At 44.2% G+C, this 25,864-nt stretch overlaps 1 protein-coding gene across 2 annotated transcripts; it reads right to left on the reverse strand.

Moving 5' to 3' along the window:
* Positions 1-606: 606 nt before the first annotated feature.
* LOC106609514 (uncharacterized) lies at positions 607-24,394 on the reverse strand. Of its 2 annotated transcripts, none has more exons than XM_014208421.3 (9): positions 24,249-24,394; positions 10,856-10,911; positions 7,190-7,367; positions 6,839-6,957; positions 6,441-6,582; positions 5,709-5,772; positions 5,155-5,296; positions 4,447-4,554; positions 607-3,241 (listed from the first exon to the last, which is right to left on the reverse strand). In XM_014208421.3, the coding sequence occupies exons 2-9, from the start codon at positions 10,877-10,879 to the stop codon at positions 1,979-1,981; spliced, it is 2,040 nt and encodes a 679-aa protein (XP_014063896.3). In that variant the 5' UTR covers positions 10,880-10,911; positions 24,249-24,394; the 3' UTR covers positions 607-1,978. The 2 variants fall into 2 exon arrangements, with proteins under 2 accessions (XP_014063896.3, XP_014063895.3); XM_014208420.3 differs by lacking the exon at positions 24,249-24,394 and adding an exon at positions 12,809-13,091.
* Between the last annotated feature and the right edge of the window lie 1,470 nt (positions 24,395-25,864).

Below are 25,864 nucleotides of genomic sequence, written 5' to 3' on the forward strand. Positions count from 1 at the left end.
ATTTTGGAAGGTCACTCCTTGCAACCATAGCTCTATGAATTTCAGTGGTTACATTTCTCCAGCCCCAGTAGTCAGCTTTTTACCGAAACGGGGAGGACGATTTGTTATCGTTTCAACTGCCGATTGCCGCTTTAAAAAGGTCCCCAGCTGAGACAACCAACCCTCACATTAAGTAAATGTTCCTCAATAAAGCAGCCATCACTGAGCTGATCAAGTAAATGAAGTGGTAACCAAAGACTATAGTGGAAATTATATGAATCCCTACTGAACTAAGTATATGGCTCTACTCTGACTGCACAGATCTCAACTTTCACAAAGACCTTCTAGTACTTTATACTGCACATCTACGCATACCTTTTTTCACACTACTGAGCCAAACCCTAGGATTATTCTAGGCCAAGCCACGCTCTACTGTGCCAGCCTGGTTATGAATCCATTGTAGTTGCTAAAACTGTGCTGGAAAGCACCATGTGAAAGCCAGTGCCGTACGGTTGGGGTTAGCACAAGAGTGTGAAAGGGTATGAGTATGCTTAGTTCCTGGAAGTCAATATCAATACCATTTCCACTGACTTCAAATGTTACGGTCAATTATGAAGCACAGACATGTTTTGCAGGAAGTCTGCCAACGTTTGGCCTTTTATTGGACAATGTAACAAAGGTAGATCAGACAACACAAATCAACATTCAAAGGGACAAACACACCAAGAGGTTTTCATAAAGTGCTGACCAAGAAAACAGACAAAGTAACTTCGACATGAAGACCACATAGAAAAGTAAAAATATGATCAATGAAAAGACTCAGATGACATAACAAATTAAAATCTACCTCATGATAAATTCCCCCTCTGTAAAATGATAAATGGCTTTGCTTGTCCCTTAGTTGCCGTCGCCTCTACGTGTTCAAAGGATGTGTAACAGGCATATTATCAGTAGTAATTCGAGATTTGACCATAATAACAATTTTTAAAAAACTCAGTCCGAGCGCTTGTACTTTGTGCAATTCTCATTTGTAAAAAAGATTAAAACCCTAGTTTCTAGTACATTCTAACGCCACTTAGCAACAACAGTCATTTCTAAAGGCACACGAGAAACATTCCAACAGTGCTTAATTTGACCTCTAAAATGGAAAACACCCCATCATCCAGTCTGTGACAAAGAAAAACAAACGTCTATATTTAATCAAACCTCCATCAATGAAAAGCTTATCCACACCGAGGACAAACATTTAGTCCAGTTATATTTCCTGTCAAGCATTTGGTTACAGTAACCTGCTTTGTAATTAATAATTAACATTTTCAAAGTGTGCTGCCTTAGTTAGCCCCCTTTCACAGAAATGACCCTTTCTGAAAAGAAAATGCCAATGTTTAAAAAGTATAACTTATATGCAGAGCAAAATATGTATCAGATCAGATGGACAAAGATAGAGCCCTCACTAGGGAACCTCAAGACATACGAATAGATGATAGAAAGCTTTCAAAAACACTCAAAATGATGGAAAACGGATAAGAAACAAAAGGCTGTTGATGGGAAGTTGGTTTACAACGCTTCCATTGAGTGTTTCTGTGTTAGGCTAAAGGCTGAATTGAGCTGACCTCAGATAAAATCAGTATCATTCACTTCTCAACCCATTCAAAGACAGTATAAAAACGTACTTATTGTCAAATGCTATTGAAGCATGAGCTTTTGACGACAGGACAATAAAATGAGACAAGGTAAGTAACATTAAAAAAAGCTGACCAACTGAGAAACAAATGTAAAAATGGTAACGGTGCAAATGGCGTTTTGAAAGTTACACACTAGCTTGTGTCTTGACAGTTGCTGCATCTATACCCTGTTGGATATACATTTGTGTGGACATTGGTGTTCTGCTGAATCCTGTTTGGGGACTTATTCAGACAAAAACTGTGATGGAAGCACTAATGTTCAGTATGACAGTACAGTCCTTCCCCGTCACGTTACTTCGTCCCCCAACTACGTCTCACGTCTTCTGATGCCTTCTACCGTTCATTTCAAAATAAGGGTCCTCGCTTTTGTTCTTGAGTTGGGTCTTTGTGAGAGCAGTGTTCTTTTGGGAAGGGAGGGCTTTGATGTTGGGGCTGGTATTTTGGGGGGCCGTTTTGGTGGGCTGCGGTTTGAGAGAGGGGGTGATGGCAGAGGGTGCTTGCCTCCGTACTGCCCTCTGGGTAGTTGGTACCGTTCTCTGGTTGGTCTTGCCAACAGCAGTAGAGCCACTAGGGGCCCCTGGTAACCGCCCAGGGGTGCCACCACGTAGAGGCACAACCACTTTGGGGATGGCCCTGGTTTGGGCCTGGCTTTTGGCTGTGGGGTCTTTGCTCTTGGGGAGCGAGACGGTGGATTTGGGCAGGGCTGTTGTGGCAGTCCTGGACGTAGGGGTCAGTGTCCTGGTGGGTTGGGCCGTTGCCGGCCTGGGTGTTGGCACAGTCACACGGGGGGTTGGACGGACCCGTCTGGCAGCATCCAGACGAAGGCGCGAGGCCGGGGAGGCAGGCCGCCTCTGAGACAGGCGGCGTTGAGTGGCGCCGGTTGGGGGTCGGCCCTCTTTCTGGAAGGGGACCCTCGATGGGGCTGTGGCGGGGCGAGGCACTGTAACGAAGGTGTGGGTGGATGGAGTGGAGGAGGAGGGTTTAGGACATTTACAGGAGGGCTCGGGGCACACAGGGCTACGAGGCTGGGAGAGGGCGCCGCGAGGGGACGGCCTGAGCTTCAGCTTGGGGCCAGAAGGAGCCACAGCTGGGGAAGAAGAGGAATGGAGCAGTGGTGCCATCTGCTGGGTCTTGCCACTGTGAATGGAAGGGCTTAGGCCCTGCTGCGAAGACAGGGTGGGCGACACAGCAGCCACCTTCTTGGGGATTGGCAAGGGCTTCTGGGTGGGCTTCTTGGGGGAGGGAAGAGGCATCTGCAGGATCTTTTTGGGTGCTGCGGCTGCTTTCCTGGGCAGAGTAGGGGTCGAGACGGGGGTGCAGGTGGCTTTGGAGGCCGAACCAGAGGAAGACGAGGAGGAAGACGAGGGGATGAGGTTGACTGCAGCGAGAGGGTCCATGTCAGGTGGAGGGGCTGATGCTGCAGAACCGTGGCCCGGTGGACCCTTCTGGTATGCCAGGATCTTCTGCTCCAGAGTGGTGAACTGGAGCACCCGGCCGGGGTCGTACTTGAGCAGGAAACCCCTTAGGGTGTCCCAGCCACCCCCCACACGCACCATCACATGCTTCCCATGCAGCATCTATCACAGTGAGAGACAGGGATACATGTGACACATTGCAGTTGGTCTCTTTAAAGGGTTAACATAGTTATTTATTTAACTTAATTATTCCTTGAGACCCGCATCTACACTGACTCCTACTACTTACCACTCACTCCTACTACCACCACAACTAACCGCCCACTACTCACTCCTACTACCACCACTCATATCACCACAACTAACCGCTCACTACTCACTCCTACTACCACCAACTAATATCTACAGTGCTGCCAACTACCATCTACAGCTACCATCTATTTTTCAGCTGCTGTTTGATGGAAGTGTTAACGCTGTACCTTGGCCAATAATGATGTAATCCCTCCTGTAGGTCCAGTACTAACGAGATCCACTCTGCTTCCCTAATGAGCTTAGGGAGTGATCTGCTGCTGTGTGGAACCATGAGCAACTGAGACAGACCTTTCCTCCTTCCTTTATCCTACACCGCTGCTTTTTACACTTGGCACGGTTTTTTACTTTCCAATTGTATCAGCATTTTATCACCCAACATCGGTACTAAGCTTACTTGACTTTTCCAAAATGTCTTTGTCTCAAGTCTACAGGACTATCTAGCAGGTTGGTCTCAAGTCTACAGGACTATCTAGCAGGTTGGTCTCAAGTCTACAGGACTATCTAGCAGGTTGGTCTCAAGTCTACAGGACTATCTAGCAGGTTGGTCTCAAGTCTACAGGACTATCTAGCAGGTTGGTCTCAAGTCTACAGGACTATCTAGCAGGTTGGTCTCAAGTCTACAGGACTATCTAGCAGGTTGGTCTCAAGTCTACAGGACTATCTAGCAGGTTGGTCTCAAGTCTACAGGACTATCTAGCAGGTTGGTCTCAAGTCTACAGGACTATCTAGCAGGTTGGTCTCAAGTCTACAGGACTATCCAGTCTATAGTATGTGAAGGTATAAAAAGGACCAGACAAGTACTGACCATATAATTACGTAATGTGTAGTAATTTAATCAAACGTGTGCCAGGCCCCGAGGCTGAACCTTTGGATTAGTGGCCAGGTAATGAATGAGGTTACGGTAGAGAGATGTTTCCTGGTCTCTTGGCAGAGGACAGAAAGGGTGCGTCACTAGCTACAGGTCTAATGCTCACGTAGCAGTGGATTTGACCCCAACACTGTTGTTCAACGCTTGGGAGTGTTCAGTGTGTCACTATACGGTGCGTGCTGCTCACCCGGATGAAGAGGGTCTTGTCTCCCAGTCTGTAACGGCCCTCTGACAGGTATTCAATAGATACTCTCTGGGAGCAGTTACACGGAGGCTCGTCCGTCAGATGTTGCTCCTGTAACACAGAGAAGGAGAATTAACATGGGCCTATAGAGTCCTGGCTAAGGATGCAAGAACATGAGAAAGAAATTCTCTAAAACATTGAGAAACCCTGTTTCATTAACCCATCGCCTAAGGATAAAGCAGAGTTGCTAACAGGAAAACGCAATGAACCGATGAACTCAAATGAACCAATTTTAAGTTGCAAAGACTTGAAAGGCTATAGAACAGCATTCAGTAACAGCCTCTGAATACTGTTGTTGAAGAGGACCGCTTTGGCAAACACACTAATCAAAGGCTAAGAGTCATGCAGCTTAGGCTGTGGACACAGGAAGCGTTCTGATGTTCGTTGATGTTGTGACTGCGCTGGTGCCACAGGCTACAGAGTCACATGACCCCGGATGGCTGGAGCATCACAAGGACCATAATGACTCATACAGCCCTGAGCAGCGAGGCAACTAGAGCCACTGCTGCCGCCATTTTGGATCTGATGAACTGGGTCACCAACTAACTATTTTAATAGAACAACAAGAGATGAGACGAAAGTGGAGAGTCAAGTCCCTATTTAGTCAGTACAAATTTAACAATAGCAGTTTTAACTCCTGGAGTGACTTACCCCAGGCTGGTAGAGGCCCCCATGCTGGCAGCACACAGTGAAGGTTTTGACTGCAGGAGCAGGCTCTGTAGTCTTCAGCAGGGTCTCCTCCAGCTCAATCTCCTTCTCCAGTTTCACCAGCACCGGAGGCTCCACTCCATACCTACGGAGAAAAACAGATCAGTTCAGTGCTCTAAAGGGACTGTTAGGAATGGGAAAAAGATGCCACACATATTCATTTTTGCTGCCTTGTCCATCTTTCTACCCCAACAGAGCTGCAACATACCACATTGCATAACTACAGGATCAGCGAAAGGTCAAAACAAAACGTGGTGGTCATGTTCTAGAATGATCTTATCTTACATTTGTCACAGTGCAACACCTACAGTACATACAGTGCCAGTCAAAAGTTTGGACACACCTACACATTCAAGGGTTTTTCTTTATTTTTTTACTATTTTCTACATTGAAGAATAATAGTGAAGACATCAAAACTATAAAATAACACATGGAATCACTGTGGGCGTGTCCAAACTTTTGACTGGTACATCATCTATCAACCAAAGGAAACTTACTTGGAGACGATGCGGCCGATCTCTAGCAGACACAGACACACCTGCCTGGGATCCTTGTGCAGAACTGCGAGACAGAGAAAATACATACTGTAGAGAGACGACATGCTTGTATAGTATAGCAGCAGTGTCACAAACCCATTACTTTTAATGAGGAGGTGTCCACATAAAGAACTTATGTTAATTGCTCTCTATGGTGGATCCTATTATGTCATTAAGGAGGATGGGCTTTAACAAAAGCCAGACAATGGCTGCAGTGGAGGCATCTGCTCCGTTCAGTCATTAAAGACTTACAACTCAGCCCATGTTCCTTTGAACCGATTACACTAAGAAGTCATTAATCAACTCCAAGGGTAATGTAGTAATGTATCAAACAACTCCAAGGGCAACGTAGTAATGTATTAATCAACTCCTAGGGTAATATAGTAACATATTCATTAACTCCAAGGATAATGTAGTAATGTTACAAGAGTGGTGGGAAGGAATGGAGTTGGACCCTACCTCAACTGTACAACCATGGTTCTGCTCCACTGATTACACAAGACTGGATGGGTTTTGGTTTGATTGACACCTGTGGACATTCGTGCTAGAATGCTAAGCTACCTAGAGGCTGCCGAGGAAGAATAACCCAAATATGCACCTCAAAACTGTCTGGAGCGATGGCCGTTTGTGATTAGCCCCTACTTGCTGTGCCTACTGGTCAGTACAGCCTCCCCACCAAACTAAAACACGTACCTAGGCCCTCCGATTCAAACAGGTACGTCTCCTCCACGCCTATGTGGCGACACCAGCCCAGGAAGTTGGCAGTGTTGTCGCGGGCGAAAAAGGACCCTGGAGAGGCATTGCACTTACATGCCACCTTCTTCATGGGAAACAACTGCAGGGAAAGGCATTCAAAAAGTAGAACAAATGAACCACACATGCATTACATCACAGTTGACATATGACCATTCTTGGTTAGGTGATATTTTCAAATGGACAGAAAAACAAATAATTTCAGAACCAAAACGCACCAAATCGTTTCAGATGGGAAACAGACCGCCAACTCAAACTACCCTATCCTTACCACTCTCCCCACTCCCCTACTTTTCCTTAATATCCTGTTCCACCTGCCATTCCTCCCCACAGTTTACCTTGCCCATATCCGAGGCCCCGCTCTGAGAGATCCTGCTCTGCAGAGCTCCAATTAGCCGACACAGCTTCACCCCGTTGTTCAGCTCCGCCATGAAGCTCTCCGCTCTCACCTCCTCTCCTGTGTATCAGAGACAGAGAGGAAAATATTAGCATGAGTGTGTATTGTTGGGAGTGAGGGGTGAGTGACAGGGCGAGACATTGAAGGCCAAATTATTAACAAAAAAGGAAGAATTATAGGCTGCACATCCAACAAACTTCCATTGCCAGGCTCAGAGTACAAATTATGCCACAGGAACAAGACAACGACACAGTTTTTGAATAATTTCCCCCCATGACCCTCCTGGTCTTACCCAGCATCCCGGTGAGCCAGATGGCCAGGTCCTCCTGCATGGGTACCAGCGTGGCTTCGTGGCGCACGGCCAGCCACTGGTCATACTGGAAGACATCGGCCAAGCCCGGCCCATGGCGCAGCGTCAAAGGGCTGCGTGGACTCTGCAGGGGCGTGTCAAACTTCTCCCCGAACCACATCTGCGGGTGGGGGGGGGGGGGAGAAAAAAAACACATTGAGTGACAAACTATCACCAGCTGGTGTCGTTACTATGGGAAGAGGGCAGAAAAAGGTTTTGGGGGCTGACAATTAAATCTTCCTAGCATATCGCTTACATTCATCCGTCATTCAACCCTTCCATTATATTACAAGTGGTGTCAGCCTGGCAAAGGAAAGGTGTCATATTTTCAGAATGGATTCCAGCACTGTAGTGATTGTATCCAAATGCTCGTAGACTAAAGGATCTGCACGGATCACTGGAAGTGGGTTTAGACACTGTTGGCAGTGGGATAGACCGGGGGGAGAAATCCTTCACTCACACAGGCTACTAGAACTCAGCCTCTGGCACACAGACTGCTTTCGTCAGGGCAAGAATAACATGATTGAAGGATATCAATTTTCAAACATGTTGATACTCATCAGTATACAATTTCGACATTTGGCCCCCAAAAAAACTATACAGCTACACTAATAAGATTGAAGTGCAAATAGACGGAGGAAAGGTTGCCTTAGAGATTGAGCAGCATTTTGTACGACTCTAAAATGGAAGAAGAATAGAAATAGGATGTTGTCGAGACAACCAAGTCCTCTGAGACGGCCTACTAGATGTCTGTGGTGATATTCCACTCGCAGTGAGGGAAAGGAAATCAGCTGAGGGGAGGAGAATGCCTGGAGGCTGGAACAAGCCTTGTATCCTACAGTCACATCAGATTAACCTCCAATCACACACACAGCTGACAGTAGATCCGCCGTCGCTGCCTCTCTCCCACACCCTCATTGGCATATCATGATTGAGACTTTCCCTGGGTTTAGTCTCACAGAAAGGTCTCGGTTGTTCTTTGGGAGTTTTTCCACAACCCCATTTGAGTGACTCCTAAACTTCAGTGGGGCAGTGGGGGTAGAGAACGGGGGTGAGTCAAGTTATCACTGTTGGAGATATCGGATGTCACAGAAAACATCCCAGACTGACAAGAGAGTATGAGAGAGAAAGAGGGTATGAGAGAGAAAGAGGGTATGAGAGAGAAAGAACGAGAGCAAGTAGGTGTGAGATAGAAAGAGAGTGAGCGTAAATGTCCCTGCTCAGTAGAAAGTATTTAAAATTCTGTCTGGTTCTCAAAAAGAGATGCATTTAATTAAAACACAGAAATTAGAAGAAATTCTCACAACTCCTCCTCCCCAACCCCCCCTCCCTTACATAACTGTGTTCGAAGGATAAGGTGCCTGGCTGGTGCTCTGGGCAAGGCAACCCCAGAACATATGTTGTTTTCCATCTTACTCGCACCAAATATAGCTAATTAGAGAAAAGGCAACGAGGAGAGGAGTGTTTGAGTTCCATAAACATGTGGAGATTACCACCATAGCATTGGGGATTACCCGTGGTGACCTCTCCAGCATCACCTGACTCGATGCAGGTTTCACAGAAATGAAAGCTTTAGTAGCCCTCACGTGGGCTTATTGCAGTTAGACATCAATTCAACTGATCCTTTACGGTAGTACTTGTGCAGTAGAACACCCACCACCTTTGTGTCCCAATCAAATTGCTAAATGGTTTTGGGTACTGTGAAAACTTTAGACTCCTCCCAAGTATAGGTTTAGTTTTCAGAATAAGGGTGTAGGGGTAGCCTGTGTACAGGCAAGTAGACTAATTGTGGAAACAAATACAGCCTAATCCTGGTAAATCTGGCACATAAGGGAGGGAGATTGTAAGAGTTTTAAACATTGAACTTTAAAGCTCCCTTTTAATGGAACATAGTTAGGAAAGGGATTTAAAAAACAGCAACTCTACATTCCTAACTCGTTCTTAATGAAGCCACCAAATAGCCATTTAGGATGTGGATCGCACAGATGTACACATACTAGGCCTCTTGATTGCATGTTGGTGTGATCACAAGACAGACACCAAGCCAATGAGTTTGAATACTTCTTAAATGCATCCTTTCACCCCTCCTTAACAGAATCACATGATTTGAGTGCAAAAAAACTAAGTTTCCACTATATTGCTTTCACTAATAATGTCACATCAGATTAGTGATGGGGGGGGGGAATAAAATAAAAAAATTTAAGAGGTTTACAGTTACATATCGTGACAATATTTGTGCTGTACCTGCGCAAAAACGCACTTTTATTTCCCTGACCAATCAACACTCATTTTCTCATGGCTCTCATCCCTCTGCAGCAGACATAGGGTGAGCAATATGTTTGGAACATCAAAGCATAATAAAATCAAAGTATCGAATCGTAATACATATTGTATCGGCACCGACGTATCAAGATAATATTGTATCGTGAGGTCCCTGGCAATTCCCAGCCCTACATCAGATCAGTGATAACGTCAAGGACGAGAGGAAGGAAGGATTCAAACAGGGCCAGAGTTACACCTGCTAGTCCTTTATGCTCCTCCTAGTTGTGAAATCTTCCCATGGTTCTCGTTGACCTAGAGTAGAAACCCCACAGGCAGGGCCGTAACCAAGGTCTGAGTTTTAGTGAGGTCTGGACGGGGGAAAGATGAAGCTCATTTACTGCATTTCTATACCATTTAAAAACTCCAAAATGCTATATGAAAAACAGCAAAAATAACCCTAGCCATAATCACATTCCAATCAGTCCATCTACAAATACAGCCTATTAGCTATACAATTAGCTGCTAAACATTAACCCAGCGCCATGATTAAAAACTATAATTTAATACAGAGGGATCTGTTTGCAGCAAAAGTAATTTATTAACAAAAAGTAAACAAATGAGTTTGCTTTACAGAACTCTTATTTTACTTTTACAGACCATTTTCTGCAATTGTACACATTTTGCCACAGGGTGGGGATTTTTTAAATCAGATTTAAAGCACATTCTCTACAATTCTACACATTCTGCCATAACTTATGCCATGTTAATATAATATCTGAGTGAGAGTGACAAACAAAATACATGGGGGCACCCTGGAGGTCAGGGCCCCTGGGCACATGCCCCATCAGTAATTCAGCCATGATTACTACAAATTTAGATAGCTGGCTAAATTAACTGATTTACCAATCAAAACACTTTTTACTGACTATCAGTGAGTAACATAACTGGAAAACTGAAAATTGCACTTAGTGTATTCCACTATCCTAACTCAACAGTAAGTTGAGACCCTTGACTGTGTGCCCCCCCAAAAATAAACCAAATAGTTTATTTTATTTGTTTTATTCAACAACAAAAAATTTACGAGATCCAGACCTCTGTGTCCTCATATGAATTTACGGCCCTGCCCACAGGGTCTTATTGGCCTCCTCAGATATCAGATGGCCTTGAGAGCAAACAGATTATGTTGCTGGAGATAATAGACCAGTAAAAACAGTAAAGCGATTGGATTGGTGTCAATAGGGGCCACGGTATGAGAAGAGGTCTTTGAGGGAAAAGGAGTTACCCCTTCTGAACAAAAAACAAACATTCCAAAAATCCTTGTATGTTCATGATAAGTCATTTTCTTACCTGTATGCCAGCCTGCACTGCCATTGCTGCAATCAGAGGAGATTCACCTTTTCATCCTGAAACAGACATGAGGCTATTAAGTATAAAATATCTAGAAAACAGCATTGGAACATGGGCCACAGCACTGAGGGTATCAAAATCACCAATCTTATAGGAAATAGAGTTGAGAGTTTGCTTTGTGATTATATACCAATTATGGCAACACATTCAGGCATTCACATTCCATACATGTGGCTCACGCATCATCATGTCCTATCCACCACATGCTAACAAAAACACTACCAGAACATCTGAAACATCTGCAGCTGACTCACACATGGTGAGGATGATACAGTCCACAGAGCTGAGAAACATCTGGCAGTAGCAACCATCTCTGTATATTCTGTCATTGTAACTTTGATCACTTAAGAGTAGAGCTTCTCTCTCATCTAGGTAAGGACACTTTTCAAACACATTCGGCTAAAGGGCTGTTTAGCATGTAGTCTGGAAAGTTCCAGTATGGGATGGGACAATATTGATTCAACATCAGTCCATGTTATCCATTACACCTTCCAGCCTTAACAGCTTCTACCCCCAAGCCATAAAACTGCTGAACAATTAATCTAATGGCCACAGTACTATTTACATTAACCCCCCCTCAATTTGATTTGTACACTGCTGCTCCTCGCTGTTTATTATCTATGCATAGTCACTTCACCCCCGCATACATGTACAAATTACCTCAACTAACCTGTACCCCCGCACACTGACTTAGTACCGGTACCCCCTATATATAGCCTCGATATTGTGTTACTTTTTACTTTAGTTTATTTGGTAAATATTTTCTTAACTCTTTTTGAACTGCACTGTTGGTTAAGGGCTTGTAAGTAAGCATTTCACAGTAAGGTCTACACTTGTCTTCGGCGCATGTGACAAATAAAGTTTGATTTGATTGAAAAGGACATGAGTCCAAGTAAATGACATGATATAGGTTAGTGACAAACAAATGAAACTATCTAGATTAGCTGTAAAGCACTGTGCTTTACCTTAAGAGATTATGACTCAAAGATTTACACGTTTTTTATGACTAAGCACACACACAGACACACACACACACACACACACACACACACACCACACACACACACACACACACACACACACACACACACACACACACACACACACACACACACACACACACACACACACACACACACACACACACACACACACACACACACACACACACATACCAACGTATTGGAGGGCCATCACAAAGCCCTGACCTCAATCCTATAGACAATTTCTGGGCAAAACTGAAAAAGTGTGAGAGAGAAAGGGAGAGGGAGGGAGAGGGAGAGCGAGAGACAATAATGAGCTATACTAGCCTCTGACAGTTTAATCAACAAGAAAACACACCCCAAAATTGCTCCCTTTCTCCCTCAGCAATCCACCCAAATCCCCTTCCCAGTCTGTTCTATAGGATAGAGACTGAGAATTTAAACTTCTCTACTGGGCTAAGCTCCAGTACTCAAAACACAAATGTCACCATAGACCCAAGGGGCAGGCAGCACAAACTAAGACCCTAGCACTATAACCACATTTCAATGTCATAGATAGGGTTGCAAAATTCCGGGAACTTTCAATAAATTCCCTGGTTTTCCCGAAATCCCAGATGGAGGATTCACCGAGTCAGGAGGGAAGAAGCAGAAAATCCAGAATCCTCCACCAGGATATCTGGAAAACCAGGGAATTTATTGAAAGTTCCCAGAATTTTGCAACCCTGATCATAGATCCACATTTCAGCTACTTAATACGCTGTTGTCATTTCATACAGCTCTTTACGTGCACAAAAAAAAAGTGCGTTCAGTTACTCTGACACAGCGTGAAAGAAATCAATCCATGTCTCATCTGTGATGCGTTGCTCTCGGCAGAGGACAAGATGACAGCAGCGCAGACAAGCAGAATTACCTTAGGACAAGAGGAAGACAGTAGTCATGTACGAAAAGAGCTGCGTAGAACCCCCAGAAAGTCGGAAAAACCCGTCTCCACCCTGCTTCTGACCGAAAAGCAGAAAGCGCAGCATAAACCACGCAGGCTCCTACTGGCTGGTTCCAGACTTCAGAGTGTGTAATGTCGACACCGAGCGAGAGAATGACAGAGGGAGGAGAGAATGGAGGGAGGAGGGAGAGCCTTGACTAATGAAGTGGCGCGGCTCAGCGCTGCAGAGGCCCCCCACTCCTGCCACAGCCAGTCCTCCTCTCACAAAGCACCCATTGTTACACACACCCCCCACCCCCCCCTTCCAGCCACCCCACACGTCCATCATCCCAACTCTGCAGCCTGCCCTGGGCACTCCCTGAGAGGAGCTAGTGGAAATGGAGGGCTAGGGGGCCGGAGAACCAGCCACTTCCTCATCTCATCCTCCTTCCCCAACCCCCACCCCAAAAAACATGAGAGCAAGGGGAAAGTTTGGTGTGGGGAAGAGAGAAGAGAAAAGGGCCAGGGTTCAAATTACACATTGTGACTGTCCCAAAGTTAGCATTTTCTAATGCTTATGCGGGTGCCCAGGCCAGTGCACAAGTCCCGATTTGCTAAAAGGTGACAAGCACTGCCATAGTTAGAACCCTGGCAAGATTTGTTCCTGGAGGAGATCAGTAGGCCTAAACTAGTGGACAGTAGACAAACAAAGAGGGGGAGAAAGAGAGAACGGGGTGACTTTCAATTTGAGTAGGGAGGCGTATGGGGCTGACAGCAGAGGACAAAGGGAGCACTCGTCTCTAGAATGTGCTGCATCTGGGGCCCCAATGCGCGAGCTGAGAGAATGCCTCCCTGTGGGGACCAAAAGGGCAGCATGTGCGTCCACACCACCAAAAGTCAATGCGAGGGGGGGAGAAATGAAAAGAGAGGCGTTCAAAAACAGAATGTGTTTTATGCTGCTGGGTTGGATGAAGTGAATGTGCGAGTGTCTGAGGAAAGGGCAAGGCTTGACACTTGACAAGGGTCGCTGCCTCGCACATTCTCCAGTGGTTGCTGAAACACTTGAACAATGCCTGTTCGCTCTTGGCAGCCTTGTTCAATCAAAACTGGTCTTCCAACAATGACCTTCGGGTCCAGCAAAAATGCATGTTTGAATGAATATTCATTTGAGCTAGTTTTTGCTTCACAATGTAAACCTTGTTTGGCACATTGTTGGGTAAATTCGATTTCTTTATCTTCTTTGCTACACATTGTTGGAAAAGGACCAGTAAGTAAGCATTTCACTGTTAGTCGACTACATGTGAAATAACATTTTATTTGATGTTGATTCATGTGTTTTGCTTCTGATAGAACCGGGATGTAAAATTAGAAAATAAAAGCTGTCTTGGTAGGAATCAGGTTCTTTAAATGAATTGAAATGGTGGGTCTCCCTTTGTGGGAGTAAATGGGAAGGTTTAATGAAGTAGAGGGACATTAGCCAAGCCTCTCTGTAGTCCTGAAGATAAACATACACAGATGGATGAGGGAGCAGGGGTAGACTGGCCACATGTTCCCCACGCAGGTCATCATCTTGCCTCAGTAATCATTTAAGAGGATCAGGGGCTATTCCAGACATGGACGATCCACCCTCACCGATCACAATACTACAGACAGCACGTGGCACATGGATGGAGCTGCAGTCGGTGTACATCATGTGTTTGATGTGCATTCACAGTGGATTGTAAAGTGTGTGCGAATTAGTGAGTTGGGGGGGGGGGGGATTCGCGTATTTACCAATAGCATGGAGCAGCTGTACGAGTCTAACGTAAGCGTGTAAAGGGGCTGTAAGCCAGCACATGGGGCCATAGGCTTTTTATTTTTACCCTGCTCTGCTGCCAAACGGGGTCTGCTCCACTCTCCCCAGAGACTACCAACTTCTCATTCATTTAACTTCTCCCGCTGAGCCCTTTGTGTCTCAACTTAATTGGCCTGTCAGTTGAAGGTTTCATTCGGTGCCTCTCCATCGGAAATGGCCCTTGTATTCATTATGGGAGTAGGTGCATTCAGGCAGGATTAGGCCTAAGTGTAGCATACAGAATTTCAAACCCATGTCCTTTAAGAAGAGTTGTCCTGAAGATGACGGGTCGCCAGGAAAGCCCCTCATCGGCTTTTAGGTGTGAACTGAGGAGACACCTGCCAATCCCACTTTATCCTGGTTTGATTAGTCTATTACCACAGCATGCACTTTGAGGCTGCTGGGAAGTTTGTCTTGTCAACAAACCAAAAAATATGAGACAGTCGACACTTCTGGTAGGGAGTAAAAATGAGTGGATTTATTGAAGTCTGAAATTGAGGCAACCAAATGAAAGTTGTCAAAGGGAGCAGGCATTGAGTTAGGTCTCCTATAGGGAGATTGTGCCCGTTAAGCTGCGGCAGGCAGGACTGGCAGCTTGCCCATTCATCGGGGGAGTTCGCTCGCTGATTAACATAGGCTAGCTAGGCCACTGAATTGCAAGTCACCGCAGATAACATCATCCCTTCAGAAAACAATATCCCAACTGAAGTAGCTAAGAATATCCCGAAGACCACCAAGAGCACTGATCTAACCTGACAGTTTCATAAATGTTGACATTTGCTTTAAATACATTTTCCAGAACGACTAGGGCTCCATGGCCATACTGACAAAGTCCCCATCAGGAAGAGCTTTTTTGATTATCGCGGAGAGGGTTGTGATCTGATCATTGCAGTGATGGCAACAACTGCAGAAGCTGCTGTATTCAAAAAATGGGTCAGTTGTAAGGACAACGCCGTTAATGACCTCATCTGAAACTGTGACTGGATGATGTCAACAGAATAAAAAAAGGGCTTTGACTTAAAGAGGGTGTTGAGGAAATGCTCTGTGTGAAATTAGGGTATGCTGAAATGCTCTGTGTGAAATTAGGGTATGCTGAAATGCTCTGTGTGAAATTAGGGTATGCTGAAGTGCTCTGTGTGAAATTAGGGTATGCTAAAATGCTCTGTGTGAAATTAGGGTATGCTGAAGTGCTCTGTGTGTATTAGGGTATGCTGAAATGTTCTGTGTGTATTAGGGTATGCTGAATTGTTCTGTGTGTATTAGGGTATGCTGAAATGTTCTGTGTGTATTAGGGTATGCTGAAATGTTCTGTGTGTATTAGGGTATGCTGAAATGTTCTGTGTGTATTAGGGTATGCTGAAATGTTCTGTGTGTATTAGGGTATGCTGAAATGCTCTTATGACAGGAACAGACATATTTTTTTTATTATCTTATGGTATACAAGACTAGTTGTACCTTTCAAATTGTGCGACTTGTGTTCTCCATTGTGCTAAAATTCAAAGAAGAAAAATCCTAAAAAGGAAATTGGAACACAATGCAAGACCAAATATGGGCCTAAGATGTGTAGGCTAATTTGTAACCGGCTTTATCAAAGTGGTCAGATAAGCTGCTAGACGTCCGAGCCCCTGAAGAAGACCCTCACAGATGGTCAGGTAAGGAGGGTTACTTGCCTGTATGATAATCCCAGGGATAGAGGGGAGTGGGACTGGGTAAACCTTTCACCTTAACATGAAAAAAAGCTCAGCCCTCAGTAAAAACAAAAGCTACCATAGACCCTGTCGTCATTAACTAATGACCTGCTGTCATTAACAAAGACCTCCAAACACCCTTTCAGCATCCTCCTCTCATCCTGTTCATTGTTTTGAAACTGGACTCATCATCAATTGTTGTAGAGGAGTCCAAAGACCTCTAGAATTAAACTGGATATATTTCACAGGACGCCTAAAAGAAAAACTCCTCTCACTCTGTCAATGAATCGATGTTCATTGATTCAGGTCAGAGAGGTAATTTCAGTAAGGCCCTACCTATAGAAGTCAGTCAACCCTAGTAATAGAAGACTCCAGGAAAAGACGACACTCAAATCATGTCTGTTTTTATATCAGAGAAACTGAGAAATGTGATATTGAATGAAGTCATTAGCCATGTGGGTTCGGCAGGTAGAGAGTGAGACAATGGAGACGTTCGCTGTTAGCCAGACAGGCTACAGCCCAGCTGAAACCTGGCCAAAGGAGAAGACATTTAAGCCAACAGAGAAACATTTGTGCTGGGTAGTCTATGAAATATTCAAACCCTTGGTGAATGCATCCTTTGAATGTGTACTTTGAGAACCAGTAGCCTAGCATGCCATATGTTTGGCAGAAAGAGAAGAACTGCTGCTGAACAAAATGACTGCCCTAGGGCAACACACCAGAGTTACTACACCAACCAACCTATCCTGGTAATGAAAAAAATGTTTTATCATGAATGTATGCATCACTGGGGGCACACTGCCTGCCCTCCAGGACATCTACAGCACCCGGTGTCACATGAAGGACCTCAGCCACCAGAATCACGGCCTGTTCAACACGCTACCATCTACAAGACGGAAACAGTACTGGTACATCAATGCTGGGACCGAGAGAATTAAAAAAAAGCTTCTAACTCCAGGGCATCAGACTTTTAAATAGCCATCACTAGCTGGCCTCCGCCCAGTACCCTGCCTTGAACCTTAGTCACTTACTAGCCGGGTGCCCCATGTACATAGTTATTGAACACTGGTCACTTTAATAATGTTTACATACCATTTTACCCACTTCATACAGTTAAAGTAGGAAGTTTCCGTACACTTAGCTTGGAGTCATTAAAACTTGTTTTTCAACCACGCCACAAATTTCTTGTTAACAAACTATAGTTGAGACAAGTCGGTTAGGACATCTACTTTGTGCATGACACAAGTAATTTTCCCAACAATTGTTTACAGACAGATTATTTCATTACTGTATCACAATTCCAGTGGGTCAGAAGTTTACATACAAAGTTGACCAGAAAATGTCATCATGGCTTTAGAAGCTTCTGACAGGCAAATTGACATAATTTGAGTCAATTGGAGGTGTACCTGTGGATGTATTTCAAGGCCTACCTTCAAACTCAGTGCCTCTTTGCTTGACATCATGGGAAAATCTAAAGAAATCAGCCAAGACATCAATAATTGTAAACCTCCACAAGTCTGGTTCATCCTTGGGAGCAATTGCCAAACGCCTCAAGGTACCACATTCATCTGTACAAACAATAGTACGCAAGTATAAACACCATGGGACCATGCAGCCGTCATACTGCTCAGGAAGGAAACACGTACTTTGGTGTGAAAAGTGCAAATCAATCCCAGAACAACAGCAAAGGACCTTGTGAAGATGCTGGAGGAAACAGGTACAAAAGTATCTATATCCACAGTAAAACGAGTCCTATATCAACATAACCTGAAAGGCCACTCAGCAAGGAAGAAGCCATTGCTCCAAAACCGCCATAAAAAAGCCAGACTACGGTTTGCAACTGCACATGGGGACAAAGATCATACTTTTTGGAGAAATGTCCTCTGGTCTGATGAAACAAAAATAGAACTGTTTGGCCATAATGACCATCGTTATGTTTGGAGGAAGAAAGGGGGAAGCTTGCAAGCCGAAGAACACCATCCCAACCGTGAAGCACGGGGGTGGCAGCATCATGTTGTGGGGGTGCTTTGCTGCAGGAGGAACTGGTGCACTTCACAAAATAGATGGCATCGTGAGGAAGGAAAATTATGGGAAGTTAAAGCTTGGCCGCAAATGGGTCTTCCAAATAGACAATGACCCCAAGCATATTTCCAAAGTTGTGGCAAAATGGCTTCAGGACAACAAAGTCAAGGTTTTGGAGTGGCCATCACAAAGCCCTGACCTCAATCTTACAGAAAATGTGTGGGCAGAACTGAAAAAACGTGTGAGAGCAAGGAGGCCTACAAACCTGACTCTGTTACACCAGCTCGGTCAGGAGGAATGGGCCAAAATTCACCCAACTTATTGTGGGAAGCTTGTGGAAGGCTACCCGAAACGTTTAACCCAAGTTGAACAATTTAAAGGCAATGCTACCAAATACTAATTGAGTGCATGTAAACTTCTGATCCACTGGAAATGTGATGAAAGAAATTAAAGCTGCAATAAATAATTTTCTACTATTATTCTAACATTTCACATTCTTAAAATAAAGTGGTGATCCTAACTGACCTAAGACAGGGAATGTTTACTAGGATTAAATGTCAGGAATTGTAAAAAACTGAGTTGAAATTGGCTAAGGTGTATGTAAACTTCTGACTCTTAACTGTATGTATATACTCTATTCTAGTCAAGGCTCATCCTACATGTAGCTACTGCTGTACACACCTTTTCTATTCATATACTGTCCAGAGTATTCCAAACATTAGTAACACCTTCCTAATATTGAGTTGCGCGCACCCCCCCCCCCCCCCCCGCACCCCACCCCCTTCAGAACAGCCTCAATTTGTCGGGGCATGAGCTCGACAAGGTGTCGAAAGCATCCCGTGGGGATGCTGGCACTTGTTGACTCCAATGCACAGTTCTGTGAAGGGCAAGACAAAAAATGTAAGTGTCTTTGAACCGGGTATAGTAGTAGGTGCCAGGCACACCAGTTTGTGTCAACAATGTTCCACCACCCAAAAGACATCCAGCCAACTTCCCACAACTGTGGCAAGTATTGGAGTCAACATCGGCCAGCATCCCCGTGGAACGCTTTCGACACCTTGTAGAGTCCAAGCCCAGACAAATTGAGGCTGTTCTGAGGGCAAAAGGGGTGGTGCAACTCAATATTAATGTTTGGTATACTCAGTGCATATATTCCAGACTGAAATTGCACGTGCTGATATTTCTTAATTGACGTGTGTATTATTAGGTATTATTGCACCGTTGGAGCTAGAAATATCAGCATTTTGCTGCACCTGCAATAGCATCTGCAAAATGTGTATGTGACCAATAAAATGTGATTTTATTTCTCTGTCACTTCTCCCTCTCATGTAACCATTCCTCTGCCCCTCTCCCACTGGTCCCAGTCTGGCCATTAGTCAGCAGTACCCTAAATAAATGAGGGGAAAACCAAGAGGTCTTCATGATCTCCATTGCGTCCAGGTGAGATAGCAGCACATATGGGCTCACGTGGGGGTTTGACCCATTAAGCTGTTCATATCTTATCTGTGGCACAGGGCTTTTTGGTTTGGCCTCCTTCTGGAGACTCCACTTCCCCAAAATGTGAGGCATAATGCCAGAGATCAACCAGATGGTGATTCGGGGGTAGAATCGGGGCTGTTTTGGGGGCGCACTCCTCACGCATGCATGCATCTGGATCCAGTCCAGATCTCAAGTATGACCCTATGCCTAATTTTTATTATTTCTGTACAAAAGCTACCACAAGATGGTAAATAGTTGTCTGACAAAAGCAGCACAAAGGGAAAAAAATAACAATCTTTGTGTGGTAGGCCTACATATTATGAGAAATACCTATGAAAAAGATTTGTTTTCACATTACAGCTCAATTCATATACAGAAATGGGTACGTTAAAGAAACAATAAGCAGGTCTACTTGAGTTTCTAAAACGGGTATAGTATTTTGGATCCCTTTGCTGCTGGTGAAATGGTCTTCCTCTGGGGTAGCAGCACACACTTAAGCAAAGGGAAGCACCTGCACAACCTTGCGATTACGGTATTCCTCTAGCAGGAAACCAGGAACAGGAGATTTAGATGGACATAAAATCAGTCTGTAGTCAAACATGTTCTATCCATCTCAAGTTGTAACGGTAGGCTACATAGCCAGAAACATGTATTTTCTGGTATAGCCTAACATTATGTAGGCTAAAAGTAAGCCATAAAATCAAGGGCATCTCCTTTCCAGAGAAAGGTTGGATGGTTGCCAGAAGATATCGATCCAGGGCTCGAAGCCTTGGGTCTGGACACCACCCTCTGCAACTGGATCCTGGACTTCCTACCGGGTAGACCACAGGCTGTGAGGATTGGCAACAACACCCCCACCCTGACTCTTAACACAGACGCCCCCCCAGGGGTGTGTCCTCAGTCCTCTGCTGTACTCCCTCTTCACCCACAACTGCATGGTTGCACAACACCAACACCATGAAGTTTGCTGACGACACCACGGTTATAGGCTTGATAACCAACAACGAGTCAGCCAATAGGGAGGAGGTAAGTGAACTGGCATTGTGGCATCATGATAACAACAACTCCCTCAATGTCAGCAAAACAAAGGAGTTGATTGTGGACTTCAGGACACAAAGGGGGGGAACATGACCCGATCCACATCAACAGGACTGCAGTAGAGAGAGTCACGAGTTAAGTTCCTTGGATTGCACATCACAGAGGACTTGTCATGGACCAACAACACCGCCACCACCCATCTCAAGAGGGCGCAACAGCATCTCTACTTCCTAAAGGCGTCCACATGCTTCCCAGCCGAAACAGTTCAGTAGAGTTTGTGCATATATTATGACATTTTGTGGCATTTTTTCCCTCTTTTGGACTTTGGTGAGTGTTTTTTCAGCAGTTCGGGCACAATTGTTTTCTGGAGGCAAGCCAAAGTTCTGAGCCGAAGTCTACGTCCCTTCATCAGTGATTTGTTAACAGTAGGGACTCTTCAATTAAGTATTATTTTGTCATTCAACGAGAGACGACTCGTTTTCATGAAAGAAAATTCAGTTGAAAAATACTGACGAACACAATGACGAACACATGCTGACGAACACAATGATACATTGAGCAGATAGAAATACAGCTGAAAACTGCCCTTTCCATCCTCATGCTAGCTACCAGCAGTCACAGCAGCCATTTTTAAAAAGTCAGTGTCAGCCAATCAGATCCGTTGTTGTTCAACATCATGTGCCATTCCATAATGGCTGCAGTGGCTACTGGTAGCTAGCATGAGCACGAAATGGGAAGTCTTCTGGGAACACAAGTAGTATTTTAATCTTATCGATGGAGCAGTGTGGATAAAAGTCAAATTTGGAGTACAGTGGCATTGAGGTACGTTTTCCAACCCATATTTCACTCCAGCTCAACTGTGTCAATGGAGCCAGGACATAAAAATGTATAAAAGAGAGTCACACACACTATATACAAGCTCCCAGTAATATATTGGGTAAACCACCAATGTTTCGGCATCACTGTGCCTTCTTCAGGGTCATGAATGTAGCCAGGACAAACATATTTTCATGATTTCACTAATATCATCAAAATCAATAAATCATAGCATGGTTTTGGGCTTATTCAGTAGTTTTTACCTGATAATTCAACTTTATGTCAAAAGTACCATTTATATTCATAAAAACAGTGGTCACAAACTAGTCGATTGTGATCTTTAAGGCATTCCTAGTCGATCACCAAACATTTCTGTAGAAAAGCTAACGTTAAAGGCATAATGGCTTGCGATGCTTTTTTCTTCTTCTCCGTGTTACACTGTTGGCGGTAGGTGCACAGGGTCGGTGTTTCTATTTTGAACAATTTCATTTGTCTGAAAAGACTAACTCTGCCTACCCGGCGGACCAGGAGATCTGTGACTACATCGAGTGCGCATAATGTGCTGACCAATCCGATAGATCAATTCACTGTGCCTACCTACAGCTTCCATGACACCGGGCACAAAAAAAACTTTGATACTAGCCTACGTGAGACTTCATAACTTTTAAACCCATGACCAGAGAGAGAGAGTGTCAAAGAATACAGCAAATACCTGCTGTTTATATGAGTTTTATTCAACACCATTACAAAACGCACTCTACTTCCACTCGCACTGCAGCTGCAATGAATGAGTAGCCAAGTGTATCGATAGCCCTGCATTTTTATTATTATTTGCAGCTCGTTGTGTCTATCTGAATATTGAGTATTTAACTCTCTCTGGTCATAGGAACAATTTGTGCCTGAGGCAGATGCGGTGGGACTCAAGTTGCCATCAGGTGGAAGCCTGTCCCCTCTCTCTGATCAGTCTCAATGGAGGAAGGAGAGAGCAGGGACTGTGAGAAGAGGACCCCTCTGCTGTTCTCTCCCTACCTCCGCTGACACTAATGCCGTCTTTGAAACAACTGGGAACCCGGAAAACTCACTTTCGAGCGTTCAAGACAACTGGGAATTCTTTTAAAAAAACGAGATCCCACTGGAGAAAATCATTTTAGAACGGTCATCCAACTCAGAAACTCGGGCATCTTTATAGAGCTCCGACTTTCCGACCTGAAGTTCACTGACTTCATGATTTGACCTTTGAGGCCAGAGACTTATGGGAGGAGCGCACAATTTATTTTCTAGCCACCATAGCCTGAAAATGACAGTTGCGTTCTAAGTCCTACTACGGACTGGCGCTTATGACAAACACCGGTACTAAACCAAAGATAATGATCTGTTTTAAGGAATAGATTTTGTGACTTCTTGATTTATTTAATTTAACTAGGCAAGTCAGTTAAGAACAAATTCTTATTTACAATGACGGCCTACCCCGGTCAAACCCTAACCCGGTCGACACTGTGCCAATTGTGCACCGCCCTAAGGGACTCCCAATCACAGCCAGTTGTAATACAGCCTGGAATCGAACCAGGGTCTGTTGTGACACCTCTAGCACTGATGCAGTGCCTTAGATCGCCGCAGCACTCTGGAGCCCTATAAACTGCGTGCGCAGTTATAGTCATGATAAACGGATTACTATAAACTTTAATACTAACATCACCAATCTGAGGTAAAAAGGATGGGTATTTCCTGTAATTCGTGTGGTGAAAAAAAATGTGTCTTATGTTGTAACACATTATGTCCACCATGGGTAAATTTGAGTCATAAAACATAATTCAATGTCAAAGTAATTCAACACTAATATATGATCATACTACCTTAACCATGGAGAGTTAAAAAATGCCCGTAAACGCAATTTAACCTGGCACTCAAGACTAGAGCGTCCATAGGGTCTGTGCAGCAGGATGAATGTTTGACCACCATACTTAATGTAAGCATGATTGTGTTCCGACCGCAGTGCAGCTCAGTGTAAACAAGGGTAAAAGGTAGTGTCGGTATCTTCTGGCAAGGTGGATGGTTTTCCAAGGCCAAGCATTTCTGTTCCTTGCGGTTTGTATCCATGGTAACATTTTCAAACACGCAATCATTAGTAGGGCGTCTATAACCTGTGTGACATGATGATGCTCATTATGCAGGTTCAAGCATTGACACGTCGACAAATTTGGAGTTTGAGACTTCTTAGCCCATTTCGACATTTGTGTTTTAAAACCCTTTACCACGGTTTTTCAGAGGTGTACGCCTAACTGTACATTAAATGTAAAACAAGTTCAGTCATCTAAGCAGGCTACCAAATTACACGCCTTTCATTAAAACCATGAGACAAAATCTAGTATATTGTGTAGACTATAATACGGTTTACGAACTTAGAAACTACATGAAATAGTCTTCCACCCGAGAGAGTGATCAGCCACGGGGCACTTGTTGCTTCCTCGTGGGCTGAGAGAGACAAGGACAGATTCGTTCACGCTACGGAATCAATTCTGTAGTGTTAACCCCCCCCCCCCCGCATATACATTACCTGTTCCGTCTCTCGTATAGTTTTCTTTGAAAGTTTCCAAAAGGTTGAATTCTCTGTTATTAGTTGTCAGTTGACCCTCTCTCCAACCGTGCATGCACTGTTCGAAACAGCCAACCAGAGCACAGCCGAGGCTCTTCAAGGAAAAGGGGCGTGGTGAAGCTGCTGCTGGAAGAGCAGGTATACTTAGGAAAACTCAATCAATATTGCAATACTCAATCAATATTGATATAGACAAATAAATTGTGGTTCTTGAATATATCGTGACAAATCAAACCCCATTTATGTTATTTTGTCATATTTGTTTACGATATTTTCAGCTCTCAATTACTTTTCCATCATAGGCTAACTTTGGACATTTATGGACGACTTCTGGAATATTTATTATAATTGTTGTTGTTGCAGACCTCTTGTTGCACACATCTTCAAGTCTTGTCAGTGCCAAGTTGTCACAGATCTGGAATACTGTAAATTACGCACATAGTGGTTAGAGCGTTGGGCAAGTAACCGAAAGTTTGCTGGATCGAATTCCCGAGCTGACAAGGTAAAAATCTGTCGTTCTGCCCCTGAGCAAGGCTGTTAACCCACTGTTCCCTGGGCGCCGCGGATGTCGATCAAGGCAGTCCCCCGCACCTCTCTGATTCAGAGGGGTTGGGTTAAATGCGGAAGACACATTTCAGTTGAAGGCATTTGTACAACTGACTAGATATCCCCCCTTTCCCTTAATTGAGAGAGAGAGAGAGGGAGAGAGACACACACTCACTTGAAATGTCTCTATTCCTTTGGAACTGTTGTGAGTGTAATGTTTACTGTTCATTTTCTATTGTTTATTTAACTTTTGTTTATTATCTATTTCACTTGCTTTGGCAATGTAAACGTATGTTTCCCATGCCAATAAAGCCCTTTGAATTGAATTGAGAAAGAAAGAGGCCAAAGTTCCTCCTATCTGTCTCTGGATCAAAAGCAGATATATACTACCCCTCCAAGGCTGTTAGTCGTTACTACAAGCTAAAGACTGTTTTCTGGGGAGAATTTAAATTGAATGAACTCAATAAACAAATTACATATTCTCATATTCTCTATTAGCTTTTATATGTTGTTTTTTTAAGTCAACCAAAACAAAATGTGTGCTCTTGGTTAAAGATAGGCTAAATAAAAGATATTGAAATTGGGCCCACCAATTGTGTGTGCGTGTGTGTGTGTGAGAGAGAGAGAGAGAGAGAGAGAGAGACACCACTGGAACAACTACTGGGACTTGAATCAGGCTCAGCAGACATCTGGTTTGAGGGAGACCTAATTTGGACAGGGAATTGAGCCAGTGTGACTGGATGGGCAATGAGCACTCTCACACAGTGCAGACAAAATGATTCTAGATGGTGTACTGTCTGTACAATGACACAGCTATCTGATCAGGTTGGGCAATGTCTCCACAAACACCCATACAAAAGAAGCATCCTTCACCCTTATGCAAAACACACAACTTTTTTTTCTGAATAGTTTCAAGTTTTAATGTCACCTTCACAAGTACAGTGAAAAACCTTTCTTGCAAACTCAAAACCTAACAATGCAAAAATCAATAACAATGTAATACTAGAAGAAAAAAACATGAGAAATAAGAA

This window comes from Salmo salar, chromosome 07 (genome assembly GCF_965601325.2).
Source record: "Salmo salar chromosome 07, fSalSal1, whole genome shotgun sequence".
In the NCBI taxonomy this organism is placed as follows: Eukaryota; Metazoa; Chordata; class Actinopteri; order Salmoniformes; family Salmonidae; genus Salmo; species Salmo salar.